At 43.9% G+C, this 17,000-nt stretch overlaps 1 protein-coding gene across 2 annotated transcripts in view; it reads left to right on the forward strand.

Moving 5' to 3' along the window:
- The first annotated feature begins 268 nt into the window (after nucleotides 1–268).
- Nucleotides 269–17,000, forward strand: part of MEI1 (meiotic double-stranded break formation protein 1) — a 56,199-nt gene continuing 39,467 nt past the window's right edge. Inside the window, exons 1-11 of one of the 2 annotated variants that reach the window (XM_059886399.1) lie at nucleotides 269–854; nucleotides 3,327–3,450; nucleotides 4,273–4,323; nucleotides 6,408–6,481; nucleotides 7,976–8,081; nucleotides 8,595–8,798; nucleotides 10,216–10,346; nucleotides 13,526–13,640; nucleotides 14,679–14,795; nucleotides 15,815–15,914; nucleotides 16,043–16,177. In XM_059886399.1, coding sequence (XP_059742382.1) covers nucleotides 684–854; nucleotides 3,327–3,450; nucleotides 4,273–4,323; nucleotides 6,408–6,481; nucleotides 7,976–8,081; nucleotides 8,595–8,798; nucleotides 10,216–10,346; nucleotides 13,526–13,640; nucleotides 14,679–14,795; nucleotides 15,815–15,914; nucleotides 16,043–16,177 — 1,328 coding nt within the window. In that variant the 5' untranslated portion in view covers nucleotides 269–683. 2 annotated transcript variants of the gene reach the window in all.

The raw sequence follows: 17,000 nt of genomic DNA on the forward strand, positions 1-17,000 counted from the left end.
TGCCAACAAAGGTCTGTCTAGTCAAAGCTATGGTTTTTCCAGTTGTCATGTATGGTTGTGAGAGTTGGAGTATAAAGAAAGCTGAGTGCCGAAGAACGATACTTTTGAACTGTGGTGTTGGAGAAGACTGAGAGTGCCTTGGACTGCAAGGAGATCCAACCAGTCCAACCTAAAGGAAATCAGTCCTGAATATTCATTGGAAGGACTGACGCTGAAGCTCAAACTCCAATACTTTGGCCACCTGATGTGAAGAACTGAGTCATTTGAAAAGACCCTGATGCCGGGAAAGATTGAAGGCAGGAGGAGAAGGGGACAACAGAGGATGAGATGGTTGGATGGCATCATCACCGACTTGATGGACATGAGTTTGAGTAAACTCCAGGAGTTGGTGATGGACAGGGAGGCCTGGCGTGCTGCAGTCCATGGGTCGCAAAGAGTCGGACACGACTGAGTGACTGAACTGAACAGAACTGATAAGAGCAAACAGCTTTGAGCTTAGACGTACAAAGTGAGTCCTGAGTCCCTTCACCTGCCTTTAGGTGCCGCTGCTCTCCTGAATTGCCAGGTACTCGGTTTACGCAGGCGCATTACCCTCCTCGTGCGCCCGCGCCGAGCTCTGCCAAGTGCGCTTGCGCGTAAACTTGGCGGGAACAGTGCTGTCGCGGTAGAACGCGTGTCGAAGGATGGCTGTGAGGGAGGCGGCGGCAGGCCTTTCCGGGCCCGGGAGGGACGAAGAGGCGGCGCTGCTCTTCGAGAACGCCCATTACCGGCACGACTCGCGCTGGCTGCTGCCCGTGTCCCCACGCTGCTGCCTGGCCTGCGCGCTGGAGCTGCTGCCGGAGCCCGGCGTGTCGGTGCGAACTGGGTCCCAGCATTTCCCTCACCAACCAGGCCCTCCCCTCAACGGAACAGGTCGCCTGAACCTGACGCACCTCCGGGGAAACTAAGCCGGGCCCCCGCCTGGTTAAATCTGGCTCCTACGCAGACCCGCCCCTCACCCTACCCCGCAGGCCGCCCAGCAGCCTCTTTCATAACGAGGCCCTGAGCTTGGCTCTGCGCCTCCTGTGGGCCCACGCTCTCCGCACTAAATCCAGGGCTCTCAGGGCCCTCCAAGACTCATTGGCACGCGTTGCCAGCTTTCCCTCTGCCCTCCTCTCAGCCGTCCCGCCCTTTGCTGTCCCTCCCCTTCTCGGGGGTCCAGCCTTCGCTCGGGCTGCCTCCCGCGCGAGCGCCCGCGCAGCCTGTGGGCCGGGCGCACACACCGCGGGGCCTTACTCCCTTCAGGTTTCTGAGGGAAATGTGAGGCGGGGGCGCCTTGGGCTCTGTGGCAGCAGGAACGACGAGTGGATGTTATGGGCGGGCGGGAGTGGGGTGAGGGGAAGACCTTTCTGAGAGGCAGAGCCGGCTGGAGCATGATCTGCCCGCTCCCTCAATGTCTGCCCACTTATGCTATGAGTTTTTTTGTCCGTGGACACCTCCAAGTAGAGTTCGGGAGATAACTTGTTTTTCAGATTCTCAGGAGCAGAATTCTTACCATGGGGTGGGTGGGGAATCAGCTAGATCAGCGGTCCTCAAGGTTTTGCTCTGGGGGTACCGTTCCACTTTTTAAAAGTGTTGAGGACCCCAGAGAGCTTTTGTTTATTTACTGTGTTGAAAGTAACAAAGTTTAAGATACTCATTTAAAAATAATAGTAAATCCATTACATATTAATGCAATTCTTTTTATTTTGACAAAAAAATAGGTAACATCCCATTTACCATTTTGACTCTTAAATGTACAGTTCTGTGGCATACATGATTTTCAAAATGAAAATAACTACTTTCAAAACAAAGCAGATAATGGAAGGAATGTCTGTTTCACATTTTTGCAAATTTTGTTAATGGCTGATTTAATAGAGGACGGCTAGATTTTTGCATTTTATCTGTTGTGATATATCTCCTTGGAAAAACTCTACTGTACACTCAGTAGAATAAGTGAAAAAGTCAAATAGCATCTCAGTATTATATGGAAATAATTTTCGTCTTGTGGATCTTCTGAAAGGATTTTGGGCATGCTCAGGGTCCAAAGACTATACTCTGAGAACCGCTGGACTATCTGATAACATCTATAATATCACTGAGGCTAAAGTTCTGAGACTGCCATTCTTGGACAGTGAGAGGTACAAAGATGAATAAGACAGTGAGGTATGGGAGAAAATAAGAGAACACATTTCTGGGAATTTAGAAGCTGGACATGTTTATAGTAAGTGCTGTTTGGTGGGATAAGGAGCGAAATTAAGGAAGTTTTTTTTAAGAGGAGGAAGCATTTGAATTACACTTGAAAAGATGGGTGATATTTGGGCCAGAGGAAATGGGGGAGCTTTTTCCAGGAGGTGGGATTAGCAAGGATGAGTTTGGGGAGGTCATCAGAATGTGTTTGAAGGGCAATTGAGGGAGGTGATATTGGAGAGCCAGGGTTGAGATCAGTTCCTTTAAGAGTTTGAATCCAAGCTAAGGCTTGGATTTAATCTAGCAGATGAAGGAATGTCATTGAAATTTTTTGAATAACTTATTTAGGTCACTAGCTTAATTATGTGGGAAGAACTGGTGAAGTTCACGAATAAGAGACTTGTAATAGCACAGGTTAGAGGCAGTAAGAGATGCAACTTCACCTTTTATTGAACGTACTTGTCTTAGCTTCATTTTTCACCAGCTGAAGGGGTTAATGTAGTCGGTTGTACCTGTGTTCATGTTCTATCCTCAGTACACCCTTTTTTTGATCTATCTTTTGTTACTGTCTTGAACACTTTGCACAGCTGCTCCCCAGTTCCCTGTACAGGGAGGCAAATTGAGTGTGAAGATTTATGTCTACACTGAATGGAAGGATGCATTTTTCTCTACCTACTTCAGTGAGACTTATGAGGGTCTGCAGTATCATTCTCATAGACTGTGGAAAGAGCCTTGGACAAGACCTGGTTGGATACTTAGATTTGAGTCCTTGGCAAAGTCTCTGACCCTCAGTTTTCTCATCTCCAAAACAGCAATAGTAGTACCTTTTCCTGCTTGCTTTACCAACTCAATTAGGCTTAAATGAGCTAGTAGACAAAAGAGTGATTTGTGAACAGTAAAGTGCTCTGTAAATATATTGTATTAGAAACCTTAGTTCTTGTATCATCCTTTGTTTGAACATGTGGATTCCTGTGTGTAAATGATGCCTCTTTTCATACTCCATAGTTCAGATGATCCCACTGGTGTAATCTTGTAGTTATATTTGGGAATTATACTTGTTTGGGTTCAAAACAACTGAGACTTGGTTGCTATTGAATATTTATTTCATCTGCCCCTAGTTGGTGCGCAAGAAGCACGTGCTGTCCGGCTTCCGAGATGCTCTAATGAAGCATGCCTCCCTGGTTGTGCAGCTGGTGGCTCAGGATCAGAGAGTCTGTATCCACTTCGTAAGCATGCTTTTCGGTGAGACTGAAAAGGAAACCTGGAGTGAATTTTGCCTGTATACTTTGTACATTTGTTTTTGGGGTCTTGGAGAAATGGTCTTGGAATGATAGTTTCCACTGTTTGCAATGTAAAAGTTTAACTTACTAACAAATTATTTTGTTATAATGGTGAAGAAATGTCCCCTTCCTAAGATACACGATGCATTGTATTGTAACTGGCTTTACTATAGCTCAGGTGTTATTAAAAGTGTGAAGGTGGATGTGTTCTTTTAAAAAATCTAGACTGTCTGGTCTTTGAACAGGATTAATAGTCAGATCTGGAGTCTGCTGATCTGACTGTGACCTTGATTGAGTGACTTCTTTTCTGTACCTTTAGTTTCTTCATGTATAAAATAAGATGAATTAAAAAGTCCCTTCTCTTAATACAGTTATAATGTCCTATGGAATGAGCCCTTTCAGGGAGGAAAGGAGCCAACTTAAATTGAATGCTTTTCTCTGCTAGAGGCTTTTCAGGCTTTCAACTGCCAAAATATTCTTTTAAGGGAGAGAGGATGATCCCCAAGGCTCAGGCAGGCCTTAGCTAACAGCTGGTGGAACTGGGATTTTACCCCAGGTCTGTTACAGACTCCAGAACACACAGTTTTTATACTGTGCCACACTGACTATTTTTATCCTTTTAAAGCCAGAGAGCTGTTATTGAAAATCTGGGGTTTGGTGCTGAGGATAGAATTTAGCTGGGACATTGCTTAAAGCTGCTATTAGTCTTAGAATTCATAGTGTGCCTTTCTGGATTTGTTTCTCTTTTAACTGTTAACCATCCCCCTCTTCCTTCTGCTCTAAGGACTGTTATGTAATGTAGAGGATGGGAGCATAACAGACCTCTGTATTGAAGGTAAGGTAAAACTCTGTGTTCTCAGCATTTGAAGCCGGGAATATTACCCTGAATTGCAGCTCTGACTATTTGAGACCTGGATGAAATTTTCCATTTTACAGACAGATAAAGAAAACTCAGTTTTTAATCATTAATTCTGCTTTTTTTTTTTCTTGGCACCTACTCTGTGTCAAGTACTGCATTAGATACTAGTGATATATCTGACATAATTCCTGCCATGTAAGAGTTTACAGTCTGGAGGAGAGGTTGGCTGGTAAATAGCAACGGCTGATAAGTGCTATTACAAAGACACGTACAAACTCTGCTTTTTTTTACATTAGTGTTGGGTGATTGGAAGTTGTCTGCACATAGATGGTATTTAAAGCTGTGGAAGTATCTGAATTTACCTGTAAGACTCAAGAAGAAGGAAGACGAGCATTGGGATGAAAGGATTCTTGCAGAAAGAACAAAGAACTGTATCAGTTAGGAGTCTAGTGAGGAAACACAAACCACTCAAGTTATTTGAACAGAAAAAAGAACTTTAAAGAATTATTAACTAGGTACCTAAAGGCAAAAAGAGAACCAAGTTTTCACCAAGGTAGCAATTTCTGAAAACAGCTGCCACCCCTGGGACTAGGGAAGCAAAGGGAGAGGTTGAAATTATTAAAACTTACAAGTTTGGAGGAAGGACCCCATATATGAAACTCAGACCACTGAGGAGAGGATGCTGCTTGGCTGCCGCTGGCTCCATGACCATACAGCCATAGAGTTAGCAGCTGTAACAGCTAGCAGTTGTAACAAATAAGTCAATATGATCTGTGTGTACTTTTGACCATCTCTCAGTATAGAGAGTGTGGATAAACAAATGTCTCACTTGAAGTTCTGACGGCATGGGTGGGGAGATCTCCCTTTGCCATTTTCCTCAAGGCTGCCCTGTTGTTATTATTTAGTCACTAAGTCATGTCCGACTCTTTGCGACCCCATGGACTATAGCCTGCCAGGCTCCTCTGTCCATGGGATTATCCAGGCAAGAATACTGGAGTGGGGTGCCATTTCCTCCTCTAGGAGATCATCCTGACCCAGGGATTCAACCCATGTCTCTTGTTTGGCAGGTAGATTCTTTACCGGTGAAAGTGAAAGTCGCTCAGTTGTGTCTGACTCTTTGTGACCCTTTGGATGGTACAGTCCCTGGAATTCTCTAGGCCAGAATGCTGGAATGGGTAGCCTTTCCTTTCTCCAGGGGATTTTCCCAACCCAGGGATCAAACCCAGGTCTCCCACACTGCAGGTGGATTTTTTACCAGCTGAGCCACAAGGGAAGCCCCAAGACCACTCTAGAGTGGAGCTATAATCCTAAAGCCATCTGCTTCTGGTAGATGCCAGCATAGCTTGGAATCCTCTGGAAACTTCATGAGGTGGTGAGCACTAGATGGATATTGCAAAGCTAGAGGGAGAAGGACTTGCTCCTTCCTCACTATTTGCTGTTTACTTCCTGCCTTCTTTCTGTTTCTCTCAAGTGTTGTTCTAGAATGCTTCTTTACTCTGGGAGTGGTAGAGTCTTCCCTCAGCAGCAGCCAAATCTAGTTTGCCACTTCCCCCACACTTGCAGAGCAAGCCTCTTCACTCCTCATCAAAGACACCAGCAGAAGCACACAAATGATTGTATAGAAGGATAGGTTTGGGGTTGAGTGATAATATTATTGCCAATTATCAGCACAATAATTAACTCATAACTCTTTTTTAGTATATGAAGTAGCAAATTCTAAGGAAGGAAAAAAGTGGAAATAATATAATGATAGTAGTTTTCAACCTTGGTTTCACAATAGACTTACCTGGGAAACTTAAAAAATATCCAAATGCTTAGACTCTTTCTGTAGAAATTCTAATTTAATTGATCTGGGATGGAATTGAGCAGTAGTTTTTATTTTTTTTAAAGCTTCCTAGATTATTGTAATGTATTGCCTTGTTTTGAACCATTGATGATAAAACAGTTAAGAATGGAGGAGATAGAAAAGACTAATGCCAATTAACACAAGCAGATGACTTTGATTAGAAGTCTGGGCCTGGGGTTGTCTTCTGGTAAGTAATGGTATTGTGTCTGTTCAGTCCTTATCCAGCTTACGACTCAGCTGAAGTTGGAGCAGACGATTCATTGCCTTCTGGATGAATGTCACAAAGAGGTCAGTAAGTATCCGTGGGTTCTTGAGTACCTCTTGGAATCCTCAGATGTCAGAGCTGGGACAGCCCTTCTTTGGATAGATTGGAAGATTGAATCTGGAGAGGAAAAGGGACTTGCCTGAGGTCACTGAATCAGTGGCAGAACCAGAGCTGGGGCCTGGGTCTTCTGCTCCAGTACTCTTTGTAGCTTCCTCCCTTTCACTTTTAGTCTCCCAAAGTCTACCTCCATGTTGGTGAAGTCCATTTTCTGGCATAGTCATCCCGTGGACATTCTCTTAAATATGAACAGATTTCCTTCAAAAATTTTTTAAGGAAATATGTTCACTATGTCTTGGCTTAGTATTTTTGTTTGGTTTAAGTTGTATACAATATTTTGTATTGAAGGCATTTGTTTGTATCAGCATGTAAAGTAAGCACTGAATAGTTATATTTAACCTGCTTTCTTCAATGTAGTCAAAAATATCAGTTAAACAAGCAGCTTTTATAGGAATAATATCAGAATCTTTTTTTTGCAAGAGAAAGACAGATGTTTATTCAACACCATTAAGAGCAACATTTAATTAAAAAGTGTTAAATTATCGTGTCATTATAATTGCTCTGCATGTGATTAATATATAAGATTACATTTATAAATTATATTTATAAATATCAATGCATCGTTATGTTGATGCCCCTTTATATACTGTAGGCATTGTGTTGGTGCTTCACATGTAATATCTCGTTCAATCTTCTCAGCAACCCATTGAAGTTGGTACTATTACTAAGTCCCATCAGAAGAGTTAAGAATTTTACTTAAGGTGCTATAGCTAGTCAATAGAAAAGGTGAAATAAATACTATTGACTCTCTCTGAAAAGCATCAAGCATGTATGCATGCTCAGTTGCTTCAGTCATGTCTGACTCTGCAACCCTATGGACTATAGCCCATCAGGCTCCTCTGTCCATGGGATTCTCCAGGCAAGAATCCTGGAGTAGGTTGCCATGCCCTCCTCCAGGGGTCTTTTCAATCTGGGGATCAAACTCATATCTCCTGTGCCTCCTGCATTGCAGGCGGCTTCCTTACCCCTGAGCCACTAGGGAAGCCCCAGGCATCAAGCATAGTACCTGACAAATAGAATGTTCAGTAATAGTAGCTATAATAATGATAATAATAATAATTTTTTGCAATGAACTAGAATTCCATTTTTATGATGTGTCCAACTTTCGCCCCTCCAGTTTCTGGCTCCAGAGGGGGCAAAATACGCTAATTTTAATTTAGTTTAACAAACACGTACTGAGCTATGTACTGAGGATTCTAAGAGAAATCTGATTCGGTCCCTTTCCTCTGGGGTTTCCCAGTCCAATAGGGGCAATTGATACTTAGCTAAAGAGGCTGGTTACTAACTATTGTGAGAGACACAGGCAGTACAGGCTTTGGTGTGGATAGGGCAAGATGAACTTTGGTGGGAGATCTGTTCTCATCCTAACTTATAGAAAGGAATGTGTTCACTTTCTGTAGCTGTGTAGCATGCCCTCCATGCGAGGCAGCCTGGCCACCCTGACCCTTCTTGGCAAGTTGGTAGATGCTGTCCCTGCTCTGGCAGACAAACTTGTGATGGAACATGGTGAGTGACCTCTGGGGAAGAGCTGCTTCTACACTTTAAAGAGCTGCTTTGATCACACTTCCATCTGGGAGGAACATTCACTGTGTACACCTGGAAAGACATTACTTTCCTTCCCTAGGCTTCAGTTTCCTCATCTGCAAAATATGCTTTATATTGGCTAATTGGGGAAAAAAAGTGTTGCTCAACTCTGGTCTTGGGCTGTTTCTATTCACTATTTTAACACAAAATAATTAAGTATCTACTATGAGTCTTTCAGATGGGAGGAGGAATTAATTCTGGAATGCACAAGCACTTTATCAGTAAAAGGAAATAAGTATCTCATAGAGGATTTATCCAAGGGTAAATCACTTAACTTCTTTATGCCTTGGTTTTCTCTTTTAGATTCCCAGAAATCATGTATTGTGGGGGATTATAGGGATTACCATGACTACCCCATTCAGGGCAGTAGTTTGGAGTGTCATTTAGCAGTTGACTTGTGAGGTTCCCTTGATCCCTTGGTTGTTTTCTGGATAGGTGACCTGATGGAGCATCTGTTGAGAGGTTTAGTGTACCCCAATGAGGGGGTGCAGGCTTCTGTCTGCTACCTTTATGGGAAGCTGTACTCCTCCCCAGTTGCTGCTGAGATGCTTTTGGGCCATTTCCGGGAGAAGCTGTGTCCTCTCTTCCTTTCCACCATGGATGGTGCCCAGACAAAGGAGCTACAGATCAACTGCTTGGGTAAGATGTGGGACTGGAGAGAAAAGAGAAAGCTTTTGAGATTTTTTTTTTTTTTTTGAGGATTTGAGATGCAGACTCATTAGCGGTGGGGAGGTTTGCTGCTTTGCACAGGGTAGAAGTCATGGATTTGGGAGATAAGAGGCACAGACTGTGAAAGATGCCTCATGTTGGTGTGGTATCTTAACAACGTCACCTTTGGAAGGAGAAGAGGAGGAAAAGTGGGACAGCAGTTTTTTTGCCTCTGGTCTTTACTGCCTGCCCTGGTGCATCCTGTACTTGCTGCCAAATTAATCTTCATACTGCATAGCTCGCGTCCCGTCAGTTTCCTATTTGGAAAATCATCTATGGCTTCTTCTGGCCTCCAGGGTGAAGTCCAAATTTCTCTTGTTATTTGAGGCTCAGTGTACCCTTTCAACCTCTCCTGTCAACTTCCTTACATAAATACACAAAATCTATCAAATGCTTTTGAGCAGGGAGCTTTCGTATTTTGGATAGAGGAAACGGGCACTGGTGATTGGGTGCAGACCTGTTTCAGAGCAGGGGCTACAGGGAAAAGCATAGTCTGGGCAACAACAATTTATTTACAGTTTGGGCCAAGAGCTCTGTTTTGAACAGCTCAGCCATACATAGTGTTCATTCTGATCCAGGACCCCTTCTGGGTTTGTACAGATGATTAAACCCATGCTCTAATCTGGAAATTCATAGTCCATTGTGGAGGGCAGATGTGGACAATTAGAATTAATTGTGATGTGCGCTGTCATGGAGATTGCAAAGAAAAAGGTGGGATTCTATTCAACGTAGTACTCTAAATCCTGCCAGAACAATTAGGCAAGAAAAAGAAATAAAAGGCAGAAGTAAAGGAAGGAAGTAGTAAAATTGTCTCTGTTTTCAGATGATATTACCTTATAGGTAGAAACCCCTAAAAACTACACTGAAAGAAAAGTGAAGTCGCTCAGTTGTGTGTGATTCTTTGTGACCCCATGTACTGTAGCCTACGAGGTTCCTCTGACCATGGGACTTTTCAGGCAAGAATACTGGAGTGGGTTGCCATTTCTCCCTCCAGGAGATCGTCCCAACCCAGGGATTGAACCCGGGTCTCCCGCATTGTAGGCAGACGCTTTACCGTCTGAACCACCAAGGAAGTCCAAAAAACTACACCAAAAACTGTTAAAACTATTAAATGAATTTAGTAAAATTGTAGGATACAAAATCAGTTGAATTTCTATATGGTAGCAGCAAACTATCTCAAAAATAAATTAAGAAAACTCTATCTACAGTAGCGTTAAAAATAATAAAATGCTTAGGAACATCTATGGAAAGATGAAGAAACTTCTAGCAGATGTGTGAGGAGCCACCTTGGGTGTGTCCTTGTACCCATGCTGCTCTTGCCTCACTTCCCCACCCCTTTGTTGTCTAGGTTTGCTAAAGCAGCTGCTGAAGTATGATCTCTTTGTGTCCATGCTCATGAACAAGTCTGCGCTGGTGGAAAGTGCTGAGAGTGTTGAGGGGCCACCAGGAGAGACCCCACTGCCTTTGGTGCTCAAAAAGGTAGTTGTCCTGTGACTCCTGGTCTCTGGCTTCAGGAACCTGAATCTCCTGGGGCTTTTTCCTTATCCTTCTACCTAGGATTTCCTAAGTACTTTCTCACTGGCCAAAACAACATGCTATTGGAAGACTCAACATTGGTTTTCTTTCAGTCGTGAATCTTTATGTTTGTATCCTCCCCTTTACATCTGGGTTGTCTGAGAATGGAGAATACACGCAGCTGTGGAAACAAAGCCACCTCGGTTGTTTTGGGGATTATTCAAGCTTCTCAGCTTGGTACGTGGAGCCCTCTTTCTCTGGGCCCAGCTTATCCCTTCAGCCTTACTTGCCTGTCTCTTCTGTCCCACAACCCAGCACTCCAGCCAGATGCAACTTCTCCCTGGTCCTGTATATTCTAGGACCTCCTGTCTCTGTGCCTGTGCAGATGCTCTTCCCCTTTGCCTTTAAAGCCTTTCCCCTCTCCTTGGTCTGATTCAGCCTTCAAGGCCTATAGAGCTCCCCTGTCCCCTGGCTCCTTTAGGTAGAATGTGCCCTTTTCACAGTGCTTACCTCACCATGTTGTGGTTGATCAACTGGGAGCTTCTTTAGAGCAGGACCTGAGTATGACTGTCTCTGTCCACAGTGCTCAGCACAGGGCTTGGCAGAGCTGCTTATCCTCATCTGATACCAGGGATATCACTCACTGACTAGACTGTGGGACTGCTTCTGTGGAAAGGAGGAGGTACCTTGGTTAGAAACGGGAAAGGGACAGTTAGGATTAGGTAAGGTAGGAATAAAAAAACCAGAGCAAACTGCCCCTCCTAACCTCCCTGGGACGCCTCTGGAATGGTCCACGCGGGGCCTTTGAACTCTCAAGAGCAAGTCTTGTGTCTTTGAACCACAAAATCTCATAGTGGGTTAATTTCTGTGTTCACTTAATTGCTGCTGTCCTGGAGTCCTTGGTGGTGTCTGGTTAGAACATTGCTGCTGGACTTAGCAGGAGCACAGTGTCTCGTGTCCTCACAGTGCACCAAGGCAGCATGAGAGTGGCGGGGACAGAGACTGGAGAGCACCTCCCTAGGGAGAGAGAGCTTCGTGGAGACAGGAATCTTGGTATGGAGCTCCTGTCCTCCATCCATACCTGGAGACTGTTTCTCTCTTAGCCATTTTGGATGATTAGTGTTTTATTTACTACAAGAATCAGCAAGTTTGGAACTTGGGTGAGGTGAGAAGGCACTTGCCTTAGGTGGAAAACTTAAGGGGGTGCTAAAAACTCAGCAATCAAAAAAAAAGTAAGAAAACCTCAGCAATCAAGATAAATAGTATTTTAATGCAGAATTTTAAAAAATCAAAGTTAATGCAAAAAATTAATGATGAACAAAATATCAAAATTTTAAATAAAGACTGGTCTGTATTCTTCTACTTCCATTCTTCTGTTTGGTTTTTTTTTTTGGTCAGTCTAATCCCAACACAGTAAGGAATATACGTTTTAAGCCAAGAATCATTGCTTTGCTTAATGGTTACATATCATTTTTCTAAGGCACTTTTAAAATACTGTAACAGCTCTCAAACTGGGAGACATTTTACCATTAATGGTATGTCATAGTTTAATTATAGCTCTTCTTAGTGGTACGTAAAATAATGGTTTGCCTTTTATCACTAGGCGTGACTGAAATACATGTCATTTCCTATATAAAAGAGAACAAGATAAAGATTAATATCTAGAAACTCCTTTATATGCAAATAGAAAGGCTGTTTATGTATCCATTTTTAAGTCTAACATAACTGAGATGGGTTTAAGTTTGTAGTCCTCAAGAAATGTGCAGCTTGGTCCTTTTCCTTTGAAGCTCTAAAATCATGCAGTGTCTCTTCTGTCTTGTGCTATGTTTTGCTTGTCATTTCCCCCCCCAGAAGGCCAGTTTCTTCTATACTTAAAATCTCTGGTTGCATTTAACTCTTTCCTTGATTTCTGAAAGTGTTGTTCAGTTCAATTCTGTCACTCAGTCATATCCGACCCTCTGCAACCCCATGGAAAGTGTTTTAGGGACTCCTAATAGCTATGGTGTCTAGTAGGAGTTTGGATGTTATTCAGAGTTCAATGGAAATTCATTGAAATATTTTAATTAGAGGAGTAACCTGATTTAAAATTTTGATGAGGGAGGCATCTCAGTTGTGGAAAGACTCCTAGATTTGGATGTGGCTGACCTGAGTGTCTGCCTGAGCTTTGCCACTTACCAGCTGTGTGGCCTAGCATAGGTAACTTAACTTTAATGAGCTTTCGTTCCTTCCTCTGTGTGTTAAGGGTCCCCGAGACCACTCTAGGTTCAATGACTCACTAGGAAGACTCACAGGATTCAGTGTACAGTTATATCCACAGCCGTGATCTATTACAGCAAAAGAATACCAAGCAAAATCAGAAAAGGGAAAGGTGTATGGGATGAGGTCTAGGGGAAAACCAGGCACAAGTTTCCAAGAGTCCTCTCCTAGTGGGGTCACACCAGATGCACTCTATTCCTCTGCCAATGAACTGTGACAGCACGTATGAAATGTTTAGCAGGAAAGCTCTTTAGAGGCTCAGTGCCCAAGGTTTTAATTGGGAGCTATCTGATTATGTAGGTATCCTCTGCCTAGCACATACCAAAATCCCAGATTCCCAGAAAGAAAGCAGGTGTGCAGCATAAACTGCATTGCTTGAACAAATGGTTTAGTAACAATGAGCCACTCTTATCAGTTCTGGGAGAATTGGGAACCCTCCTGAAATTCAGCTTCCCAGACTCAGTGCAGACAGGACTTTCTAAGGGTACAGTCTCAGGTCTGCAGTATTAACTCTTTCCTGCACACTCTGTAAAGTGAGGCTAATAGTAGAACCTTGCCTTGACACATCCCAGGTTTGTTACAAACATCAAAACTGGACGAGGGCTGTGAAAATACTTTTGTCAGTGAAGGCCAGAGCATTCTTGGGGACAGGTTTAGTGTTCTTGGAATGCCACTGTGTTCTTTTGTTCTATTTCACACCTGCTTCTGTTCATAGAGACTCTTTTCCATAATCCACAGCTGCTCTCCTTGAGTATCATGATTACACCTGATGCCAGTAGTGTGGGAGGGATTCAGAGACAATCAGGCTCTTGCCCTGAGGCACCCAGGTGCCTCCCTCTGGTCCTGTCTGTGTTGTAACTGGCACATTTTGCTGCCTGTTTCTCCAGCTTCTTCTCTCCAGAGATGAGACCCTGCAGGTGGCCAGTGCCCAATGTATAACTGCAGTATTAGTCCACTCACCAGCGAAGCACGCCCTGGCCTTCATCCACGCTGATATCCCAGGTGGGAGTCCCCTTCTAACTTTCTCCTCTGAGAACCCCAGAATTCTGACTGGAGATTTTCACGTAGCAGCGGCAGCAGCAGTTCTGTTGGGATTCTTTGTTATGCATACTGAAGGGACCAGCTGGTGGCATATTCATTATATATGACAGAGTCTAGGAAATACACCTCAGGAAATCTGAATCCTCTTTCGACAGATTTCTAACTGACCTTGAACAATTTGTTACTGATTTTTAGACCAGTCTAGGAATAAACCATCTAGAAATAAACATCTAGTGTGGGGTAGTAGAAAGACCTGTAGAAAAAAAGGAATTAATGTGTCTTGAAAGTTTGTGATGAGCCAGGAAATATGCCCTGAGGTGCATTGTAAATGTTGCCACATTTAGGTCCTCATCTTTGCTATTTTATGAATAAGGAAATTGAACTAGAGAAGGGAAAGTGAGCGAGTGAAGTCGCTCAGTCATGTCTGACTCTTTGCGACTCCATGGACTATAGCCTGCCAGGCTCCTCCATCTGTGGGATTCTCCAGGCAAGAATACTGGAGTGGTTGCCATTTCCTTCTCCAGGAGATCTTCCCAACCCAGGGATCGAACCCGGGTCTCCCGCGTTGCAGGCAGACGCTTCACCGTCCGAGCCACCAGGGAAGTTAGAGAAGGGAAACAGCTGGTTTAAATCAACAAGGCTCGGCATTGGCAGAGAAGGGATACAAAATCAAGCTCTCTGGCTCTAAAACCTCTTTTCTCTGCATCATGTTGCTGCCCATCCTGAGAATCAGGGGACCTAGGTTCTAGTCCCTCTTCTACCACCAGCTGTCTCTCTCTGGACCTCAGTTTCCCCATCTGTAAAAAGAAGAAGTTAGACAATAAGCTAGAGGGCATTTTCCAGGTTTATGTGTGAATTAATGATTACGTCTTAGGGCGAGGGTGTATGAACAGATGAAGTGACAGGTATGAGATGCTTAATAAATCTAAACCCTAGTATTAGTGAAGGGAGCATTATCACACAGTTTTCATATTGCTTCCTCCCTCTCTCCCTGGCCAGAGTTCCTCTTTGAGCATCTTTCCTCTTCCAGTGAAGTGCTCGTCTGGTCCTGCTACAACTGTTTGATACTCCTGGCAGAAGAGCCACTCTTCTTTTCCAAGTGCCACACGGTGTATGGTTGGTACTGTGGGTCCTGCACTAGCTCTGGCTTGGGTGGACAGCACCTTGAAGTTAGGTGGCAGCAGCAGTGATGGGCAGGCTGGCCTGTACTTTGGAGGAAGGTGCTGGTCTGGTCATTTCCATCAGCCCCAACTTGTCACCAGATTCCACAGGCAAGCAGTGATATCCAAACAGTTCTGCTCTCCATTAATTGGCGGAAGTATATGTTTAGCGAGAAAAGGACACTCCTGTCAGCCACGAGATGAATTCCTGTTGTACCTCAAGAACAACCTTACTCAGCCTTGGAGTAGTCTTCCTGTGAAATCTCCCCATCTAATTAGTCCCCCAACTTTGATTTAACCTTTCAAAGTTTTGTTGAAACTATCCCTTCTTCTTTCCTGGTGATACCTTCCTTGTCTGGAACTTTTTATATCACATCTAGATTTTTAGACTGGGGACATTCAATTATTCATATTCTGTGTTCCTATGCTATGCCAGGCATCAGGCTGGGAGCTAGAGATTTAGACATATAACATGGGACATATAAAATATAACAGGGACATATAACATGGTCCCTGTCCTCTGGAAGGGGAGGGAGATATAAACAAGGTGGTTAGGGTTATGCTCGAGGGGATGGACAAGAGGTGTAGGAGGCCAGAGGAGGCCCATACCTCTGCCTGAGTGGACCAGAGAAGGCTTCCTGGAGAGTGGAGGTCTGCGCTGATTCTTTGAGGAGAAATGGGAGTGTATGTAGTAGAGAAGGTATAGTAGCCCAGCCAGTAGGCATTGATGAAATACCTCAAATGCCAGGGCCTGTGCTGTGGGTTGTGCTGGGTTTGGGGAGACAGAGGTGAATCATACAAGGGCCTGCCCTCAAAGATCTCACAGCCCTGTCCCATCAGCTCAACTTGTCAGGACTGCTCCAGGAGGGCTGCCAGCAACTGTGTGCTGTCCAGAGACTCTCCCCTCTCCTGGGAAGGCAGGAAGGAGACTACTGGGCACTGATCCCTGGCCTCTGCTGTGTCATTTTGAGGCAGGGATCGAGTCGGTGGTGAGGAGCCTACAGGGAAACCTGAGGATGAACAACACCGAGCTGCACAAGCAGGGCCTGCTGCTCTTTGCTGAGATCCTGACTCGGTGAGCTAAGTGGCGGAGCATCAAGCCTGCAGGGGCCAGACTGGAGAAGCAAAGAACTGGAGGTATTTATTCCTGACGGGGTCAGTGATAGGAATCCACACGCTTATTCTTCATTTATAATTTCTCAGGCAGCCAGAAGAGATCAAGCTGTTCACAAGCTCAGCCATGTGCAGAGATGCTGGCCGTGCCCTCCGAGAGGCAGTGAGCAGCCCTGTGCTGGAGGTGGCTGCTGAGGCACTGAAGGCCATTTCTGCCTTTCTGAGGTGAGAGACCCAGACAGACTGAACTTTCTACCTCTGCGTGTACCCAAAGGCCTGTCAAGGCCAGAGTAGCTTCCAGAGGATACTTGTCCTTTAGGTCAGGGAAATTTCGTTGAATTATTTCTTTCCATTATCCTGCTTACTCTGTTGTGCCTTTATGAAACTGCCATTTGGATGTTGGGCATCCTGGATTGGTCATCTGATTTTTTTTCTTTTGTTTATTTTCTTTGTCTGACAGTTTTTCATCTTTTTGTCATTATGTACTAGTTTCCAGGAGATTTTCTTGACTTTATTTTTCAACCCTACTATTGAGTATTTTACTTCTACTTTCATATTTTAATTTGGAAGAGTTCCTTCCGATTCTTTGCATGTCTTTTAAAATAAGATTTTATTCTGTATTTATTTTGTGGATATAACTTTTTGAAACTCAGTCTTTTTTTTTTAGTCTGGACTTTGCTCCCACTTCCTTTCTACTAATTTTTCCTTTTGCCTAAAATACTGTTCCCCTTAAATCTTTGCATGACTGGCCTCTTTCCATCATTGAGGTCTCATTCAGAGTATCCTTTCCTAACTGACCCATTTGGCTATTGCAGCACCTACTTGAAAGTTCTTGTTTATTCATCTGTTTTGTGTCTTCTCCACAATATAACATGATCTCCAAGAATTAAGAGATCATGTCATTTTTTTTAAACTGCTATATATCTCACTCCTAATAGTCAGTATATGAATGATGTTAAAATGGATGGTGAGACTAAATGAGCCTAGGGTCAAATGGGAAATCATTCCTTAGTAGGGTGCTTGATCTTGAAAAAACTAATGGAGGAAA

The sequence above is a fragment of the Bos taurus genome, chromosome 5 (genome assembly GCF_002263795.3).
Source record: "Bos taurus isolate L1 Dominette 01449 registration number 42190680 breed Hereford chromosome 5, ARS-UCD2.0, whole genome shotgun sequence".
NCBI classification, from domain to species: Eukaryota; Metazoa; Chordata; class Mammalia; order Artiodactyla; family Bovidae; genus Bos; species Bos taurus.